Here is a 17,959-nt window from a genome sequence, read left to right on the forward strand (position 1 = left end):
TATTTTTCACCAAAACATTCTATACACAATACACCAAAAGAACAAAGTGAAACAAGTTTGCTTGAAATTCTTGAAAACGTATTAAAATTAAAAAACTAAGATAAAACGTACATATGTATTCACAGCCTTTGCATTTATACTCAGCTCAGCTCAAGCCCATTCATTTCCACAGATGCTCAGTCAGATATTTCTAGACCTTGACTGGAATCCACCTGTGGTAAATTCAGTTGACTAGACATGATTTGGAAAGCCACACACCAGTCTAACGTCCCATAGCTAACAGTGCATGTCAGAGTACAAACCAACCCATAAAGTCCAAGTACTGTAATTGTCTGTGGACCTTTGAGACAGGGACACAGATCTGGGCAAGGGTACGAAAAATATTCTGCAGAATTGAAGGTCTCAATGAGCACAGTGGGCTCCATCATCCCAACAGGACTTTTCCTTGAGCTGGCCTCCAGGCAAATCTGGAAAATTAGGGTAGAAGGGCCTTAGTCGGGGAGGTGACTAAAAACACGATGGTCACTTTAACCTCTTAGGACCCGAACTCTTCCATGGCATGCATTTTTAATTTCTCTTTGACATTTGGGCTGATTGGCACATAATGAATGTAAAAACAAAGAATTACCAGATTTTTTTTCACCTAATTTTTGTTTCTGAGAAAAATGAGATCCACATATGAGGATATTTGTTTAAAATTTCAATAGAGCAGTGGCAGTATAATGTCCTCGTAAGTGGATATCAGGCCCTTGTAGAGGCAAATGTAGTATTTTGGTCTAGACAGCCCAAAATGTGATGTCCACATCCAGGTCCTAGGAGGTTAAAAGAACCTTCCAATAGGACAACCTTTTCTGCAGCACTCAACCAATCAGGCCTCTATGGTAGAATGGTCAATGGAAGCCACTCCTCAGTAAAAGGCACATGACAGCCCACATGGAGTTTTCCAAAAGGACTCCAAGACCACAAGAAACAACATTTTCTGGTCTGATGTAATAAATAGGAAACCAGGTACCACTCATCACCTGGCTAGTATCATCCCTACAGTGAAACATGATGGTGGCAGCATCATGCTGTGGGGAGGTTTTTTGTCAGCAGGAGCTAGGAGACTGTAGCAATGTATTGTGAGTCATTCTTGCTATGACCTGATCTAGAGGAGTCTGGACCTTGGACTGGGGAAAGAGTTCATCTTCCAACAGGACAAAGACCCTAAGCACATAGCCAAGGAGTGGCTTTGGGACAATTTAGTGGCCCAGCCAGCACAAAGACTTGAACCCAACTGAACATCTCTAGAGAGGTCTAAAAATGTCCATGCACTGATGCTCCCCATCCCAACTGATCAGTAGGGATGGGCACTGGTTCTGACATAAACGGTAGTAATCAGACCGAAAAGCAGCGCACATTTCGGTGCTTTATTTCGGTGCTTTTTTTTTCTGAGACGTCATACACTTTGGATTCTAGCCAATCATTTTACGTTTCTGAGGATAGTAAGCGGGTCCAGGTATGTACGTTCTTTTAGAGCAGAGCTACAGATTAAAAATGCCCAAGGTGAAGCGGTCAAAGTCTGGCTGTACTTCACAGCAAAAACTCAGCAGCCTGCAACAAGTGCTTTAACGCGATACTGTGCAAAGGAGGTAACACCTGGAATCTGATGAAACACCTGGCAACGTATAGCATTTTGTTAAAAACCGAAAAATGTGCCGTATTTGATAGCTTGCTGCGAGACCTCACACCGAGCACATCTACTGCGGGTGTGCTGCCTGTTATCGGACCCGGAGTTAGCAACATCCCCCAAAAACCCGAAGATTAGAGTCCTGGCCCCTAGCCCTGCCAGTGTAGCAGAAATGATGAAGGATGATGATGGCAGCAGCAGCCGTTCTTCTCTGTGTGAGTAGCTTAATATTGTTCGTGTGTAATTTACGTTGAGTACACTAACCACGTTATTAAATTAATGCATGTAAGTTGAACTAGCAAACACTGTCGTAGTTACATGCGGCTGTCTTCTTGTTTGATGGCAGATACTCCCTTCACCCTGGCCAAAAAGGCTGAAATGACCAAAGAAAAAGAGGGAAACAGCTAAACATGAGAGGTTTTTGGACAAAGTTTGTGTTTTTTCCATTGTTTAAGCACTGCTTCCAGCCAAGAGTGATGCCATAAATCCCCTATAGCTGCAGAAAAGGCTAACATTGTTATCTTTTTACAAAAAAAAACAGCTGAACATGAGAGGTTTTTGGACCAATTTTGTGTTCTTCATTCTTTAAGCACCGTTTCGAGCACCGTTTAAGCACCGGCACCGTTTCAAAAGTACCGGTTTGGTACTGGTATCGGATAAAACCTAAACGATACCTATCCCTACTGATGAGTTCTGGAAATGGGAGAAACTACAATATATATATATTTTTTTAATTTTTTTAATACATTTGCAATAATTTTAAGCAAACTTTTTTCACTTTGTCAATATGGGGTATTGTGTGAAGAATTATGAGGTCAAAATTAATTTGATGTTTTTAGAAATAAGGGTGGATTATGACAAAATACGGAACGTCAAGTATTGTGAATACATTCCAGATGTGCTATTATTATCATAGTCATAAGCTGGAAAAAGAATATTAGTATATAATAATTTGATAGTAACACTAGAGAGGAGCTTGAGTTGGAAAACAAACAAACAAACAAACAAGTAAACAAAAACACATGCAAGTCACTGCAGCTTTAAAACATTTCAGTATGAGCCACTGAAATAATAAATAATGATACCCAAGCGGAAATGAGTGGAAGACAATTCAGAAAATGAAAGTAAGACTGATGCCAAATCTTTTACTGCAGGACAACCAGAAAGAAAGACTGAACCCTGCTCACTGATGTGTGTTGTTGTGTTGATTTCTTGTGTTTGAGAAGGGTTGGATGAGGTAAGTTTCTGACCCACTTCAATTTCATTTGATTTACACTGGGAGCTTTCCCATTTTAAATCAAATAGTCCAGCCCAAAGCACATGTGTCCATGTGTATATTTTTGGATGAATGTGCAAGCACATGCAACTCTGTGTGTCATCACATGCAAGTTTTTATACAGGTGTGTGTGTACTGATGCTTGATTGTTGCTGTGTTTGTGTTTGAATGCTTGTGTGTTTATCTACGTGTGCACATGTGCACACAAGCCGGTACACGTATCCGTTGCCAGACGGCTGTCTCCTGGCATTGCTGTTCCCCTGCAGTGTGTGTGTATGGTTGTTGACAGTGTGGACGGTAATGTGTGATAGATCGCACTTCAGGGACCCCATAATCACATCAGCCTAACCTAGTCTATCAGCTGGGCACAATGGGATACCCTTCACTCCTCCTTTAATCTGCTCCATCTAGCTCTTCACCACTCCTCTGGGGGTTTTTTCCTTGTACTTTCTCTATTACTCACTTCCGATCTTTTTTGTGTGTTTGCATTTAACTCAGTATTTTTTATTCTTTAATACTTTCTCCTTCTCTTACATTTCTTTCTGCATCAGTTGTTTAATTTGACATTTTTTCATTCAATGCAAGTGTTTATACCAAAATGTTATACAATATAGAGTTAGTTACTTTTTGTTTCTCACTCACTTTAAAAAAGTGACCTGCATATATTCTGATGTTGTTAGTTTCTCTGATTCCGTCTTTCCATTTCTCTGTCTTTTACACATTAATTTGTCTCTCTGCATCATTAAAAATAGCAAACCTTGCACTCAATGAGAAAGAGAAATGAGAGTGTGTGGTGCCAAGGTTAAGTAGCCTATCCTATAATAGTGTTGCTGTGCGCATGTTGTGTGTGACTGTCTTGAAACAGACGTGTGGGGTCGAGGTTGCATAGCTGGCCCCAGGGCTCCCCGACAGCGCAATGCACCCGGCAAATGGCCCTTAGCCTTGCTAGCGCCGCTAGCCCTACGATCCATCATACCATATGTTCTCAATGGGGAAGCTAACGCTAATGACTGATGAGTGGATGGGAAGGGGGCACATAAAGGAAGGGAGGGGAGAGAGGAGGAAAAGTTAGAAGAAAACGTGGTAAGAGAATAAAAAGGAAGAGCAAGAGACCAGAGGATGAAGCAGAAGAGTTTGGGGAAACGAGTTGAGTAAAACAAGATGACAGAGTTGGAGAGGAGATGAGAAATAAGAGAAGATGGAGAGGAAGAAGAGGTAGGGAGCATATGCACTCCTTGGGAGGCCTCCTCAAATGAAGGATGACCATATAGCCTGCTCAGCTGGAAGAGATAACAGAGGATCCAGTGGAGGAGAAGAAAAGAAAGATGAGACAAAATGGGCAATGGCATGATGAGGTGGAATATAATAATATATGTTAAATTACAAAGGATTACTAGGAAGAAAGTTAACACTTAACAACTTTCCAAAAGAGTCTTACTGACAATCAATAAAAACTACAGGTTGGGGGTAAAAAAAAAAAAAAAGAACAGCCAAGAAAGAAAAATAACTCTTTTCTATTAATTTTTTTAATCAGCAATTTATATATTTCTGCGTAAGTAGAGCTTTTGTGTGTGAGTGTGTGTATGGATAGGCTAACAGAGTACTATAGGCCAGCCCATATGGGGCCATTGTTTATGTGTGATGAATAGAGTCCACGTGTTTTTCTCTGGCACTCAACACTCAAGCAAACCCTGCCGAGAGCACCCTGTTGACTCTGTGTGTGTGTATGGGGGGCGCCTGAAAAACGTCTAAATGTGTAAAAGTGTGTGCGTATGAGAGAGAATGAGTGTGTATTTCTCCTGCTGTGTGCTTGGCAGTGCCCTCAACGGTGCCATCCTGAGTGTGTTTCATCATCATCTGCCATGACAAAGATGTCTAATGGCACACACATTTACACACACCAACACACCGACACACGCGCACAGTCCCATCTGTGCCATGGTATCCGGGTGCTTTGGGACACTGCGGGAGAGAAAGAAAGGGAAACGACCCTACGTTCCTGCACCATGTGTCTATCTCTCAACCTTTTTCTTCTGCTCAACTCTCCTGTCGCTTTTTCCCTAGGTAGACGTTAAGTCATAACCACCAACTTCACTTTGACAAAATCCTTCTTACACCACAGCAACTAGTTTTCTTTTAAAAGGGCCTTTACTTTGTCTCGACAACTCATCAGGCTGTCAGACTTAAACAACCGTGTCTTCAACACTGGGAAAAAAAACACTCAAACAACAGCTAATGCTAGCTTACATTTTGACCCATGTGTTTCTTTACTCACCTGGAGCATATTTATGCACTGCACCCCTCTCAGCATCACCACAGCACACCAGTGTTTTATCCACGATTTGGCCTCCACAGCATTGGACCCCATAGCCATCATGAAGGGTCCCACTACAGCAGAGCTGGCCGCCTGTCACTGAGTAAGGAACCCCCCCACAGCAGCTGTCACCCAGCCCCACAGAGACCCGGCCCTGCGAGTGGTCAGGACAGCAGTATTCATCTACAAAGACAAGGACAAATGAAGTAAACACTTGAGCAACACGAAGAAGAGCAAACCCCATGAAAGCAGAACACAATAGATTTGAGGTTAGTGGAAACACACTACATAAAGTAATTTGGAACTCACTGGTTTTCACATGGACATAATATCCTCCACAGCACTGATGGTCAGGAAGAGATGGGACTAGTTTGCCATTGCAGCAGACTGGGTTGGAGGAGTTATTCAAACTCAAATAGCTGTCCTCACAGCAGTGATGATGTGGCTTCTTTGTGTAAATTACTCCACTGCAGCAAACCTGTTTAATACGCAATTGAAAAAAACGTATAAGATGATATGTAAATAAAATCAACTCAAACAAATACTTAAAGTTGAGATTATTGACTGTGACACTGCAAGTCAAATAGGAGGCCATTAAAACTTTTTGGCGGGGGATATTTATTTTAGGATGATTGTAATGAAATACTCATGCCAAAATTAACAGTTTCAGGGTTTCTTCAAATACGCCATGACTCTAAATAACCTTTTCAACATATAACATCTGTAACTTTATGAATTCTAGACTGACTAAAAGGTACAGTGGTACTTTTTGGGAGCTCAATCCTGACTGGGAGCTCATGGTGCACAAGTTAGCACTTTCTATTATTATATTCACATAATCAAGTCAGAAACTCCACGTTTTCCATCACTCCTTGTTTATATAAAAAACCCACTGACATTTTGTTTTTCTTACTTGGGACTCGGGACTACATTAAGGAAATAACTTATGTGGTTCTATTAAACAAGGACGAATACAGTATGTATCCATACTCCTTTATGTTGCTCACATGACTAGCTGTGCAGAGAGGCCTCTGTCAGCCTGTGTGTGTGTGTGTGTTGTGTACACATTTGTAAAATAAAGCCCTTCTCTTTAAGCACATATGTTGCATGTGCTAAATCTCAGCATATTCTCCTGCAGTACATAAGTGGGTGTACTTGTAAATATGTTGTTGATACTGTTTCTGCCCCTGGGTAATGTGGGGAGAAATGTATAGCAGGCATTCACTGTGCCAACTTGGCTGGCATTCAATGACATAAGGATGGAAGTCAATGCAGATGACAAGTTAATCTGTTTAGAGAAATTAATCACTGAGAGGTTGATTCTGAATCCCTTATAAAAGTGGGTGTATGGAAAAGGAAGTGTTCGCACTTCCCTATTGGTCTCTGTGGTGACGACCATACTATCCTGAGGGATTATGCATTCTCCCCTTCAGATCAGCAGCCAAGACCCTGGACATCTATCTCCTTTTGCACATTGTTGTTGTACAGCAAATTTTTTAATGTTTACTCATGGCAACTTCTAGTTAAAAGAGACTAAAGTACTGAAGTGGAAAGGGCAGGGGAGAGACGATTATAGCAGAAAAAAGATGAAAAAAGTGAACACTGGAAAAAAAAAACCCTAAACAAATGTCAATATGAATAAAACTGTTTTAACCTGACCTTCTTCAAAACATGGTTGGAAAAAAGAATAGATATTTTTATGAGTAGAAAATGATGGCAGCATAATCACCTGTATGTCTGGATGGAAGCAGGATGTGCTGCACACACCATGACTTGCCGGACACTGCAGGTAGGAACATCTAAACCTTAAACCACCTGTGCCATTTAACTCCTCCCCCATGGCGGATGTGATCCCTGTTGACCCACCAGCACATGATCTGAGGGTACGTCTTAAAACCTCAAAGCCCAGCATGATCCCACTGGGTCTGCCTGGATGGGACCAATCTAATCTCACCACCCTGACAGAGAGAGAAGGGGGGCAACCAGAACAAAATGAAAGCGATAGGCAGGGGTATGCTCTCCTTCACACTCCTTTCACACAATTGTACCCACACAGTCACACATAAACTTTGAAACATACACACGCGTTCATGCATGGTTAATGCCTGACAAAGTTGAGTTACGTGTCAGGGTGTGTGTATCTTTATACACTTCACACTATTGATTTCCCCCCCTTTTTTTAATCTCTTGACATCTGGCAGAGGAAAGACCTTTTTAGCAACATACAGAGTTATAACTTGCTCAGTTTCCTAGAAGAAAAATAAGCCACAAATCAGCATTTTTCTGCAAGTGCAAGATTTGCAACAATGTGGTTTGCATCACACATGAGAAACAAACATTTCATATGCCATTAACTGGCTACAAATAAAATGTCAATGATCTAAACAAATTTTATAATGAGGAAAATGTAGTAGATTATTTTCATTTTAAGGTAGAATTGAGAGACTAATCGCAATCTTTAAAGTTTGTCCACTAAATCTAGTTTTACAGTACAAAATAGCAATGTTTTTTTAATTTTTCAAGAAAGTTAAACAAAGCAGGAACTCCAGCAACACTTGAGGGAAGATGAACAACTTTAATAATTGACCAATGCGTTTCGGCTTGTGGCCTTCATCAGGGTCATGGCATGATGAACCAAAACGCGTTGGTCAATTATTAAAGTTGTTTATCTTCCCTCAAGTGTTGCTGGAGTTCCTGCTTTGTGAATTCTTTCATCCTCTCCATGCACCTTGGAAGCAGGTGAAGTTGTGCCAGAAAAGTTTTGCTGTCAAAGAAAGTTAAAGAAAAAAAATTACTATCATGAAAAAATGGCAGTACATTTGTAAATTACCTGGGACTTATCACTTGGGCATGTGGTGTTGCCAAGTCAGCAGGCAGGTCCTCCACAGTAGTAGTTCTGGTAACCTTGCTCCGTACGCATGCATATACTGTGCACACCTCCACCTAAAAAGCACATCAACAGAAAAACACGATGCATATGTTTACAGTAGATGTCTCTCTTTGCATATTTGCACTTGTTTGTATGAGTACCTGTATGTTGTAGACAGTAAAAGGCAGTAGGTCCCCCAGCAGGTATGACCCTGAGCTGTTGTCTACATTGCCATGAAGGCGATCATTAACATAGATGTTGTAACCAGTGACTGCACCATTGGGTCGAAGAGGAGGGATCCAGAGGACACGTGCTGTGCTGCTGTTTACTGTAACCACCTCTGGGGCAGACATCCCCTCTGGCTCTGTGAGGTACACACAATGATTGACTCCATTTATGAAAACAAACTATTTCAGATCATGAAAACTGTAAACATGACACAAGACATGTCATCGTGAAACCATATTTGATAAAATTATAGCAAGAATTTTGGCAACACACGTAAATTTTTACATACCACCTGTTATGAAAATAGATGGACAGAGCTGTAAAAGAGTATATCAGTGCTAATCTTTCACAACGAAACTCATTTGATGATTGCTTGTAAAGGGCTTGTATTTATTTATTTATTTTTACAAAAAAAACACCATTAAAATGGTAAAAAAAAATTCAAATTCTAAAATTCTAAAAATTCTAGTCAGTGACATAAATGGTAAAATTATGTGTTCCTCATGGTGAACATTTTAAAATGCATGTTAATTAGGAACATTGTATGAATATCATATTTGCTTTCATACAACTCTAGAGGTCTTTGTGTGTCTGTGTGTAAGAGAGAGAAAAGAGAGAAGCAGAGACTATCCATATATCCATACATGACAGGGAACTGTGACTGTGTTTTAGAGGCAGGGTGACCACCTGTGTGTCTGCATGTGTGCAGTATTGCGTAGATAATGCTGTGTAGCAGTAAATGAAATGTAGAGCAGTGGGCTGGGTTTAGATAAGTGCATTGGCTGCAAATGAATTGGGTTAACTTGTCTTAGCTGAATGCATTTTCACTAAGAACAATAGATTCAATACGATCACCTCACTCACTCAGAATAACTGCCTCTTTCTGTATTCTGTTATTATAGTTTCTCTTCCATGTAATTCCCTTAATTCCTTTCCGTAATTCATTTAGCTGACTTTTTAAAAAAAATTCTCTTCTAGCAAATGTAAAACTCCTACTGCATGGTGATTAATAAAGGATGGTAAACTAGAGTATAAGAAATGGGTTTCAGAGAGTGTGGGACAAAAGAGAGGAGTGAATTACGCAGAAAGAAGAGTATCTATGGAAGAATTAATCACAGACGCAGTGAGCAAAATTCAAAATCAAAGAGAGAAACACCAGAGTGTGAGAGAAAAATAAAAAAGAAGGAAAAGGAATTTGATAAGAGAAACGGGTTGTGTGTCAGAGGGGTGATCATATAGACTCCATTTATTATTCTAAGTAAAAATGCACCCAGCTCCGAGACGTTATCCCAATTCATTTGCTGCCAAAGCACTTACCTCAGCCCAAACTGCAGCTCTACATTTCATTTACTGCAGGATGGTATTATCAACGCAATACTGAACACAGGCGCTCTTTCACTCATACACACACAGACAAGCATGCACTTTTCTTGCCAATTAGTTCTGATGTTAGCATTGCCCTATAGACTGCAAGCGGTGTTAAGATGGTTGGTAGGGCTGAGCTGCATTAGTTAAAATATATCAGACCTCCTTGGTGTGTCTGTGTGTGTGTGAGCTTGCACTCTTATGGCTGTAAAATAATGAAATTACCTCCGGAGCCCCCTCAGTTAAACGAGCCATGCTTTGCCTTTAGCACCTAATGATTTTCTAATGTTTTTAATGCACTTTTTATTATACTACTCAGATTAGAGCGAAAGAAAGAGGCTCCTGACATATGATTATAGTGAGAAAGGAAGAGATGTGTGAGAAAGGAAAAAGAAATGGAAAGATTTTCAAAGAGGGAAGTGAAGATGGAAATAAAACTATAGACAGTGGTAAGTGGCCTCTGACATATGATTACACAGAGTGATTTGAAAGATAACTCTTGAATGCTAAGAGACTGGGCTGAAAGTTGAAGAGGAAATGGAGAGAAAAGTAGGGATGACAGTTGGATAGCCTGAACAATTCATGGTTAAAAGTATTAAAAGCTGACCCTGATTGAAAAGGGAAATACCAGTAGATCCAAGAACTGATATAATCATATTCCAGTTGTATTGTAATGATGTCAATCAATGTTCTGGTGGTTATGGTTTTCCATAATGTACGGCAACAGCCGTTAATCAAAGCACCTGTTTAACAAACTCCAATGTGAAGAAAAGTGAACTTTGTAGCTGCTTCATCAGCCGCTGTTTGTTTTACACAGTGAAAATCTACAGTAAAGCAACAGAAGTAAAGCTACTATAAAACATGGCAATGAAGTGTTAACTTAGTCTGACACATGTTTAAATTAGGCTGCTTGCTGACAGTAGGTCAATGCAATAGAAAGTGAGACCACTTTGCATTGACCTGCAACACCTGCAATAAACAGGGGTGAGTCTATAGGGAGGCATGAGGTGTACTACACAATGTTTATTTCAAAGCTTTCATAACATTATTTTTCAGATCAGATTTAAAGTAATAAATAATATATAATAAAAGAAAATAATATATAATATTATATTAATGGAACTCTATTAACATTTTAAAATATAAATATAAAAGATTTTTTTCCATCCTGGGAAAAATTTGTTATATTTATGGGCCAGTAAAGTTCTAAGCCACTGAGTTGGGGCTTTTAGGTTGGACACTGAATTATTATAAACTAAAATTAGTTTAGGTTCCATGTCTAACTTATATTATTTGATAATAACATATTTATGATCATTTATTTATTTATTTTTTAAATTAAATTTTAATATGGCATGTAAATACCGATGTCGTATGCAGTAACATTATTAAAATACTGTAATGTCTAAAATAGAAACCAATGAGCAGTTTATTTTGACAGATGTGTTTTTTCTTTTTTCAATATTTGTTATTGCTCATTAGAAGGTAAAAGTATTTCTTATCTGATTACTCGATGGAATAACCAATAGAATACTTGCTGCTTTGCATTCTGATGTATTGTTTATGTGATCCTATTGTCCCACATCGGGTTTTTAACTGCATCAACAGGTAATATGTCTGTGTGTCTCTTACCGTAAATGTTGGTATTTGGTATAAATTAAAAATTAAATGTATTTAATTTTGGCAAATCATTGTTACTTCTACCTGACTTTTCACTTCGTTCTTGTGAATTGTAAACTGTTAATTGTATTGCAAAGTACAGTAATTCGAACTCTTTTTTGTTAGTGGTAGAACAAAGCTTGTGTTTCTATAGCATGTGTGCAATTTTTGTGTGTTTGTTTGCTTATGGTGCAAACAAGCAATTCACAACACCTTAAATCTGCCTCACACACTTTGTATTGATTTCATGCCTGACTACATGATGTGTTTAACATCTCCTGTGAAGCACAATGTCGCAGAGAAATCCATGTTAACCCAGGCACAACACTTAAGTGTGCTGAATTGAAGCAATGTACAGTCATGTGAAAAGAAAAGTTTTTTCTCCACAGTCCTCTGAGAATCTAAGTACACCTTTACTGCTTCCATAGGAATTAAGAGAGGAAGTAGCTGTTAGGTGCTGCTAATCAAATGTGCTTAATTAATTGATCATCAGCAAGTGTGATCACGTCTATAAACGAAGAAGTTTTGGTAGCTTGCTGGTGTGGAGTATTCAGATACGTAACACAATACCACAGTCCTCTCAAGAGTGGAAGCTTCCACAAAGTCATCCCAAGATCACACAACACTCCAAGAAACTCCAAAAAAATCCAAGAGCTACATCTCAGACCCTTTCCTCAGTTAGCATTTCAATAAGGAGAGATCACTTGGAAGAAATGATCTATAGAGATAAAGAAATTAATGTATTTGTCGATTAGAAATCAGGGCAGAACAGATTTGGGACAGGACCCCCCAGAGTCTAGATGCTGGTGGTGGTGAAGATGAAGACTGAGGCTTGAATAAAGCTCTGGCTGAGATGTCTGAGGTGGAGATGGGGAGAAGGTGGGTTACACGAAAAACAATCTGAAAGGGAGAATGACAGAGAGTACAGATTTAAACCATGCAAAGCAGAGCTGATGTGCTCAAAGAAGGCAGGCGAGACAATGATTGGACTAGAATAATGATGTCAGTGTTGAGACTGACACCGTGGGAAAGTGGTTGACGTGTAAACAGAAAAGTACCCAGTAAAGCTGCCAGATGAGTGATTACAGATCTTCCTTGTTGAACATGCATATAAGTTTCATGCTAATTATTGAAGTTCATGAGAGTTCAATTAGAAAAAGACTGAAGAAATATTGCTTGCTTGTCAGATTGCCACAAAAGAACCTCTGAAAATTCCTCCACAGCCATGTGAGAAACTGGTCATACCAAAAATGATTAGTTCAACTCATTGCTGCTAAAAATTGATCTTTAACCTGAATCAATTTCTCACAAGAATGCAGAAAGTCCTAAGAAACTGTACATGACCCAATTCGGGTTTCTCCATGGCTCAAAAACAGACAATCACAACCTCAGAAGAACATGTGCTGAATGAAAAAACAAAACAGAAATATTGTTTGCCAAAGATAATAGTAAAATATACACATACTTCCATCTGCTGTGGTGACATTAACCACTGCCTTAGATGTATTATAAGCTCCGTTGGACACTTGTAATGACACCAGATATGTGGTACTGGGCCAGAGGTCACTTATCACTGCAGAGGTGATCTCAGGGGTGAAAGTTAAGATCAGACTTGGCTCTGGAGACTCCACTGTGAGAAAGAAATATTCCACTTCTCCCTGTAGGTCTTGTAAAGCTAAAATAGATATCAAGAGAAATGGAAAAGAGTGATAGGTCAGTGAAAGTAAAAAGATACTTTCAGTCTCTGGTGTCACTTTCTTTTAAACAGACAGGACAGCACAGACATCATACAATAAAAGCATGACCCTGTGCAAGACGCTGTGAGTTTCAACACCTCTCCTGAACAGTGTGTAAAAGAAGAAAGTTAATCTTACATGGTTGTGTCCAGTTGACCTGTATAGCAGTGTGATTGATAGTAGAGGCAGACAGAGATGGAGGGTGGAGGGGAACCCCAGCCATGGTCACTGCTGTAACGATCTCTCCTGACGTGTTTCCCACATCATTATGAACCTCTAACTGGTACTGGAAACGGGTGAATCTGTAGAGATGCAGCATCACTCTTTGTAGTGCAAACATTAGTTTAAACTGGAAATCAACCACATACTGGTAGAATAAAGTAAAATATGTTTATCTGATAGTTGTGCTAAAATAGTAACTTGTATTTCTTCTTGCATCACATGAAAAAGTCCTGCCAAATGAAAAGTGCTGACACACTCAAAAGTTTTTCAGTTTACTCCTTGAATAAAGCACAGTGGAGACATAAACCCAGAGCTGTTTAGCAAGCACGGTGGAAAAAAAAGTGCTTCCACCAAGTGCCAAACTGAGATTAGGGGACGCTGTGTGAAAAACAATTTAATTCTTTGGGATATTTGCTTAATGTATCTTTGAGCGGTATTAAAAGATCGGCATCAGCAGCAGCTCGCCGATCGGCTCTGCACACACGGTTTGCTGCAGCGCTGCCGTTTGCTCTAGAGCTCATTTCAGTAATCTCACCTGCTTAGGCCTTTATCTTGGTAGAACAATTTGGTGCCGGAGTAAACATGGAGCCAGCGATGGAGATCTTCGGAGGGGGGTGGAGACTGGGCTGTTAATGTGGGAACTGTGGTGATGGCCAGGGGCTGGTTGGTTTTACGTCTGAGCAACTTGTATCTGAAAGGGAAATTTGAATAAAAGAAAACACACACACACACACACACATACACACACGGTTGGATATTTAGGAATCCATTAACTCCAACATTAGCTAATTTGAGCATAAAGACACCTACTGTACCCTCTGTACACACAAACCTGCCCATGGATGCTTGCAGACACACACACACACTTAAACGCACATTTTCAACTGGTTCTTATCCTTATCACTCATTCCCTCCTCTTCTATTCTTCTTTCACTGCATCTCATCCCTCCCTCTCTACACCCCTCCATCCGTTGTTTTTTTTTCTGCGGGGTTTGTGTTTTCCTCTCCCTACAGTGATGCTAATTTCTGCTGTAATCAGAAGAGAAGGGCTTAATGCCGCCTTTTAACCAACCCACTTAGACAAACACACAGAGCTGAGCAGAGCAGAACAGAGAGACAGGCTCATGCATTTTAATCACCCACTAGGAAAATGGACCTTTATTTTAGGCCTAATCGCCGACAGACTAGAACAGGACAGAACAAAATGAACCAGAATGTGCATTAGGACTGAGAAAACACTGATTAAAAAATGCCGAACACTTAGCTCATTACCAGCACACTCATGTTAGCAGCTTGTTAACGTGTTCCTATCTGCTTGTTTGCTTAAGTTTTTCAGCAGCAATTGAACATCACCAGAATGTGTCTCTCATTATCGACATGCTGATTTTAGTTCTTATAGTCTGGTTTCCAACTTTGGGCTAAAGCTAGCTAATGAATAAAAACACAGGGGTAAGTCAGATTATGTAAAGTTAATGGTGGTTACACAGATTTGGGTCCTTCACATAATTAATGATGTACTGATGTTTCTGTGCAGGGCAATTTAAAGAATTTCCCTTTTTTACTTTCTGTTCACTTAGTTACATTCCTATGGATTATACGACTGATCCATAGCATAAATGCTGATTAAATGTTCATGTTTTTCTATTAAGTACTTTGAAACAGAAGATAACAGCAAAAAGGTCCTGGGTTTAATCCAAAGGCCATCTGGGGTCTTTTTGTGTGGGTTTGCACGGTCTCTTTCTGCCTGCATGGGTTTCCTCTGGGTACTCTGGCTTCCACCCACAGTTCAAACACACGCATGTTAGGTTTAACAATGACTATAAATTGACTGTTGGTTTGATTGTAAATGTGAAAGGTTGTCTGTCGCCCTGCAACAGAGTAGCAACTGTCCCTGCCCTCTGATAGCTCCAGCCCTCTGTGACCTTAAACTGACAGTATTTTAATGGATGTAATTGGTTTGTATTGCTTCAAAGCAGCTACTATTTTGCTCAGGTGGAGTGGCTCTTAGTTTATATGTGTGTTGTGAAGCAGGAGGGGTATCCAAAACAAAAAATCATAACTTAATTTAATAGTAAAAGCAACAGTTCTTTAATATGTTTAAAATGACTATTATACTTCTGCTGCTACCTCTAATGTTTTTCTATAAAAACTTTATGACGACTTAGAAGACTATTTAGGTGCAAAGTCTCAGCTTGTCAATGTTGGTGACAATGACATTATAAAAGTTTTTTTTCTGCTTCATATAATTTCATATAGGAATGGGTCAGTTGACATAAACCTAACCTGATGTTGATGTAGAACAGCACCTCACATATCCAAATGCCACATTTGTGTGCTGGATATTATCGTGTAAGCAAATGTGGACTTAAAGTGATATAAGACATACATTTTTACTTTGCCATCACTGGTTAAAAAAGGGGGCAAAAAAGAGATATGGATGTTACCTTATATTAGGTCCATTGGGCCTGGTCGGTGGTTCCCATGAAATGGCTAGGAAAGATTCACTGACTGCTACTACTGATAGCGGTGAAAGCCCTTCAGGTCTTGTGGGTAATGTGGTAGCTTGAGTTGGCAGGCTTTCTGTGCATCCCCCAATATGTCCTCCACCCTCAGAGCATGCTAACACAGTGATACTGTAATTTGTATATGGAACAAGGTCCGTTACAGTGGCGTTAAGCTCAGAAGTATTGTTAGTGCTGAATGTGATACGGGGTTCTGGGAGGCGGATCTCATAGCTGTGAATTTCTCCATTAGGAATAAGAGGGGGTGACCATGTGACCTGCAACACAAAAAATGGTATATGATATAAGCATTGTGTTTCTCATGGTACATTCAGATACAATTGAGCAGTGCTGAGAAAATTTGTCTAATCCTTTCCAACTGCCATGCTGTCCTAACTGACTGGGCATTTAAACGTTCTCGATAGGAAGAAAAAAAAAGCTTTTAGATGGATGAACTACAGGAAGTCATGATGTAGGGTGTGTGTTTATTTATGTGTTCTTGCAGCGTGTGCTCGTGCAAAGATGCAGACAGAGTGCAAATGAATGCATGTGTCTTCAGGTGTGACACTAGTCACCTGCATAAGTGAGAAAACAGTATTTAGGTGGTCACTCTGTCTCTGTGTGTGTGTGTTGAGCTGTCATGTGGGTAAAGATAACCTGACTTTGACTTGAGCAGAAGATGCCTTTCATCACATTTAAAACAGGGCACACAGAGACGCGCGCACATGCACAAACACCATGCTAAAATAATGAAAGCAGCTGGTAATGGAATTGCTGCATGCAAAAACAAAAGCCTGCTGCTGTTGAGCACTGCATCTGATTTGGAAACAGTTCAGTCTGTCAGCATTTCAGGGTGAGGAAGAAGGTAACTGGCACACACACAAATGGTAATACACACACATTTACTTACAAACACACTCACGTAATACGAAATTACAGCTTTCTTTACGATGATATTTTGTTGACGCATTCACGTATAAACACACACTGTAAACACATACACACTTGCGAATTTATGAACTGTACAATCTAAAACACCTACATACGAACTGTCATGTACAATAACTGATCAGTTCAGAGCTGGCTGAGACTTATGAGTTTTGGTGATTAAGTGGTCACTGTTGATGAGAGTATTATGAATGAATGTCAAGCATAATTATTTCTCATGCAACCTTGATATTCATTTAACAAGTGACACTGTGAGGTTATACAGGACACACACAACACACTCCTAGTAACACATCCACTAACACAGAAAGACACCTACCAACACACACAACTTAAAACACATACACACAACCACATATGGGCAGGGTCATTTTGAGTTAGGTAGCTCATTTCCCAAAGTGCGTGTTGGGTGTGCTTTGTGGTGGAAGTCATTTACAGATTGAATAGCTTGATGTAATCTGGAGATGGTGAAGACAGCAGAGACCCCGAGCTGACACAGAGCAATAGGGCTAAGGCCAGTACAGAATGTGTGTGTATATGTGTGTGCGTGCCTTTGTATATGTATTTTTGTATATTTAAATGGGAGAGAGACCTATGATACAGTTGGAAGTGAGAGAGAATAATGTCTAACATTATAGTGTATCTTTTTTCAGTCCTTCTTTTGTAGATTTTGTAGATCGTGACCACAGAATCACAACTTAAAACAAACACTTTCAAAAAAAAGAAAATCAAATTTAATAAAACATAACCAGGATACTGATTAAGAGAAACCTTATGTGTTATGGTTTACAGTAGCCTCTTCTCCATGTAGCAGATTGAAATGTAGAAAGCAATTGACAAAAAATGAATGAAAAAAGAATCAAGATGCTCAGAATCCTTCTTTTAGTTTTCAAGGTCAATTGGTAACCAGGAAGCCCCATGTCTGTCTGTCCAATTAGCAACAACCAGGAAGGAACGCTTTCCTTCTTGCACCTGTGACCCCTAAAGCTGTGCTGCTGCATAGATGACAGGGGTGGTTCTGAAATGATGACAGGCATTAGCATTTTTCTCCAGTTAGCATTAGTGTAGGTCTGTGAGTGCATGGGTGTGTGCGTCTGTCTGTATTGGCATGCATGCCATATTGTTTCAGTGGCTTTCATGGATAGGCCTTGATGTGAGATTAGCCAGTGGTG

General features: G+C 39.8%; 1 protein-coding gene across 1 annotated transcript in view; it reads right to left on the minus strand.

Moving 5' to 3' along the window:
* Positions 1-17,959, minus strand: part of ush2a (Usher syndrome 2A (autosomal recessive, mild)) — a 222,513-nt gene that overhangs the window by 66,219 nt on the left and 138,335 nt on the right. The window contains exons 54-62 of the mRNA XM_026171366.2: positions 15,783-16,117; positions 13,874-14,029; positions 13,255-13,418; positions 12,846-13,055; positions 8,290-8,492; positions 8,090-8,202; positions 6,989-7,217; positions 5,569-5,737; positions 5,221-5,442 (exon numbers count right to left, since the gene is read on the minus strand). Coding sequence (XP_026027151.2) covers positions 5,221-5,442; positions 5,569-5,737; positions 6,989-7,217; positions 8,090-8,202; positions 8,290-8,492; positions 12,846-13,055; positions 13,255-13,418; positions 13,874-14,029; positions 15,783-16,117 — 1,801 coding nt within the window. The remainder of the gene's footprint in view (positions 1-5,220; positions 5,443-5,568; positions 5,738-6,988; positions 7,218-8,089; positions 8,203-8,289; positions 8,493-12,845; positions 13,056-13,254; positions 13,419-13,873; positions 14,030-15,782; positions 16,118-17,959) is intronic.

Source organism: Astatotilapia calliptera, chromosome 1 (genome assembly GCF_964374335.1).
Source record: "Astatotilapia calliptera chromosome 1, fAstCal68.1, whole genome shotgun sequence".
In the NCBI taxonomy this organism is placed as follows: Eukaryota; Metazoa; Chordata; class Actinopteri; order Cichliformes; family Cichlidae; genus Astatotilapia; species Astatotilapia calliptera.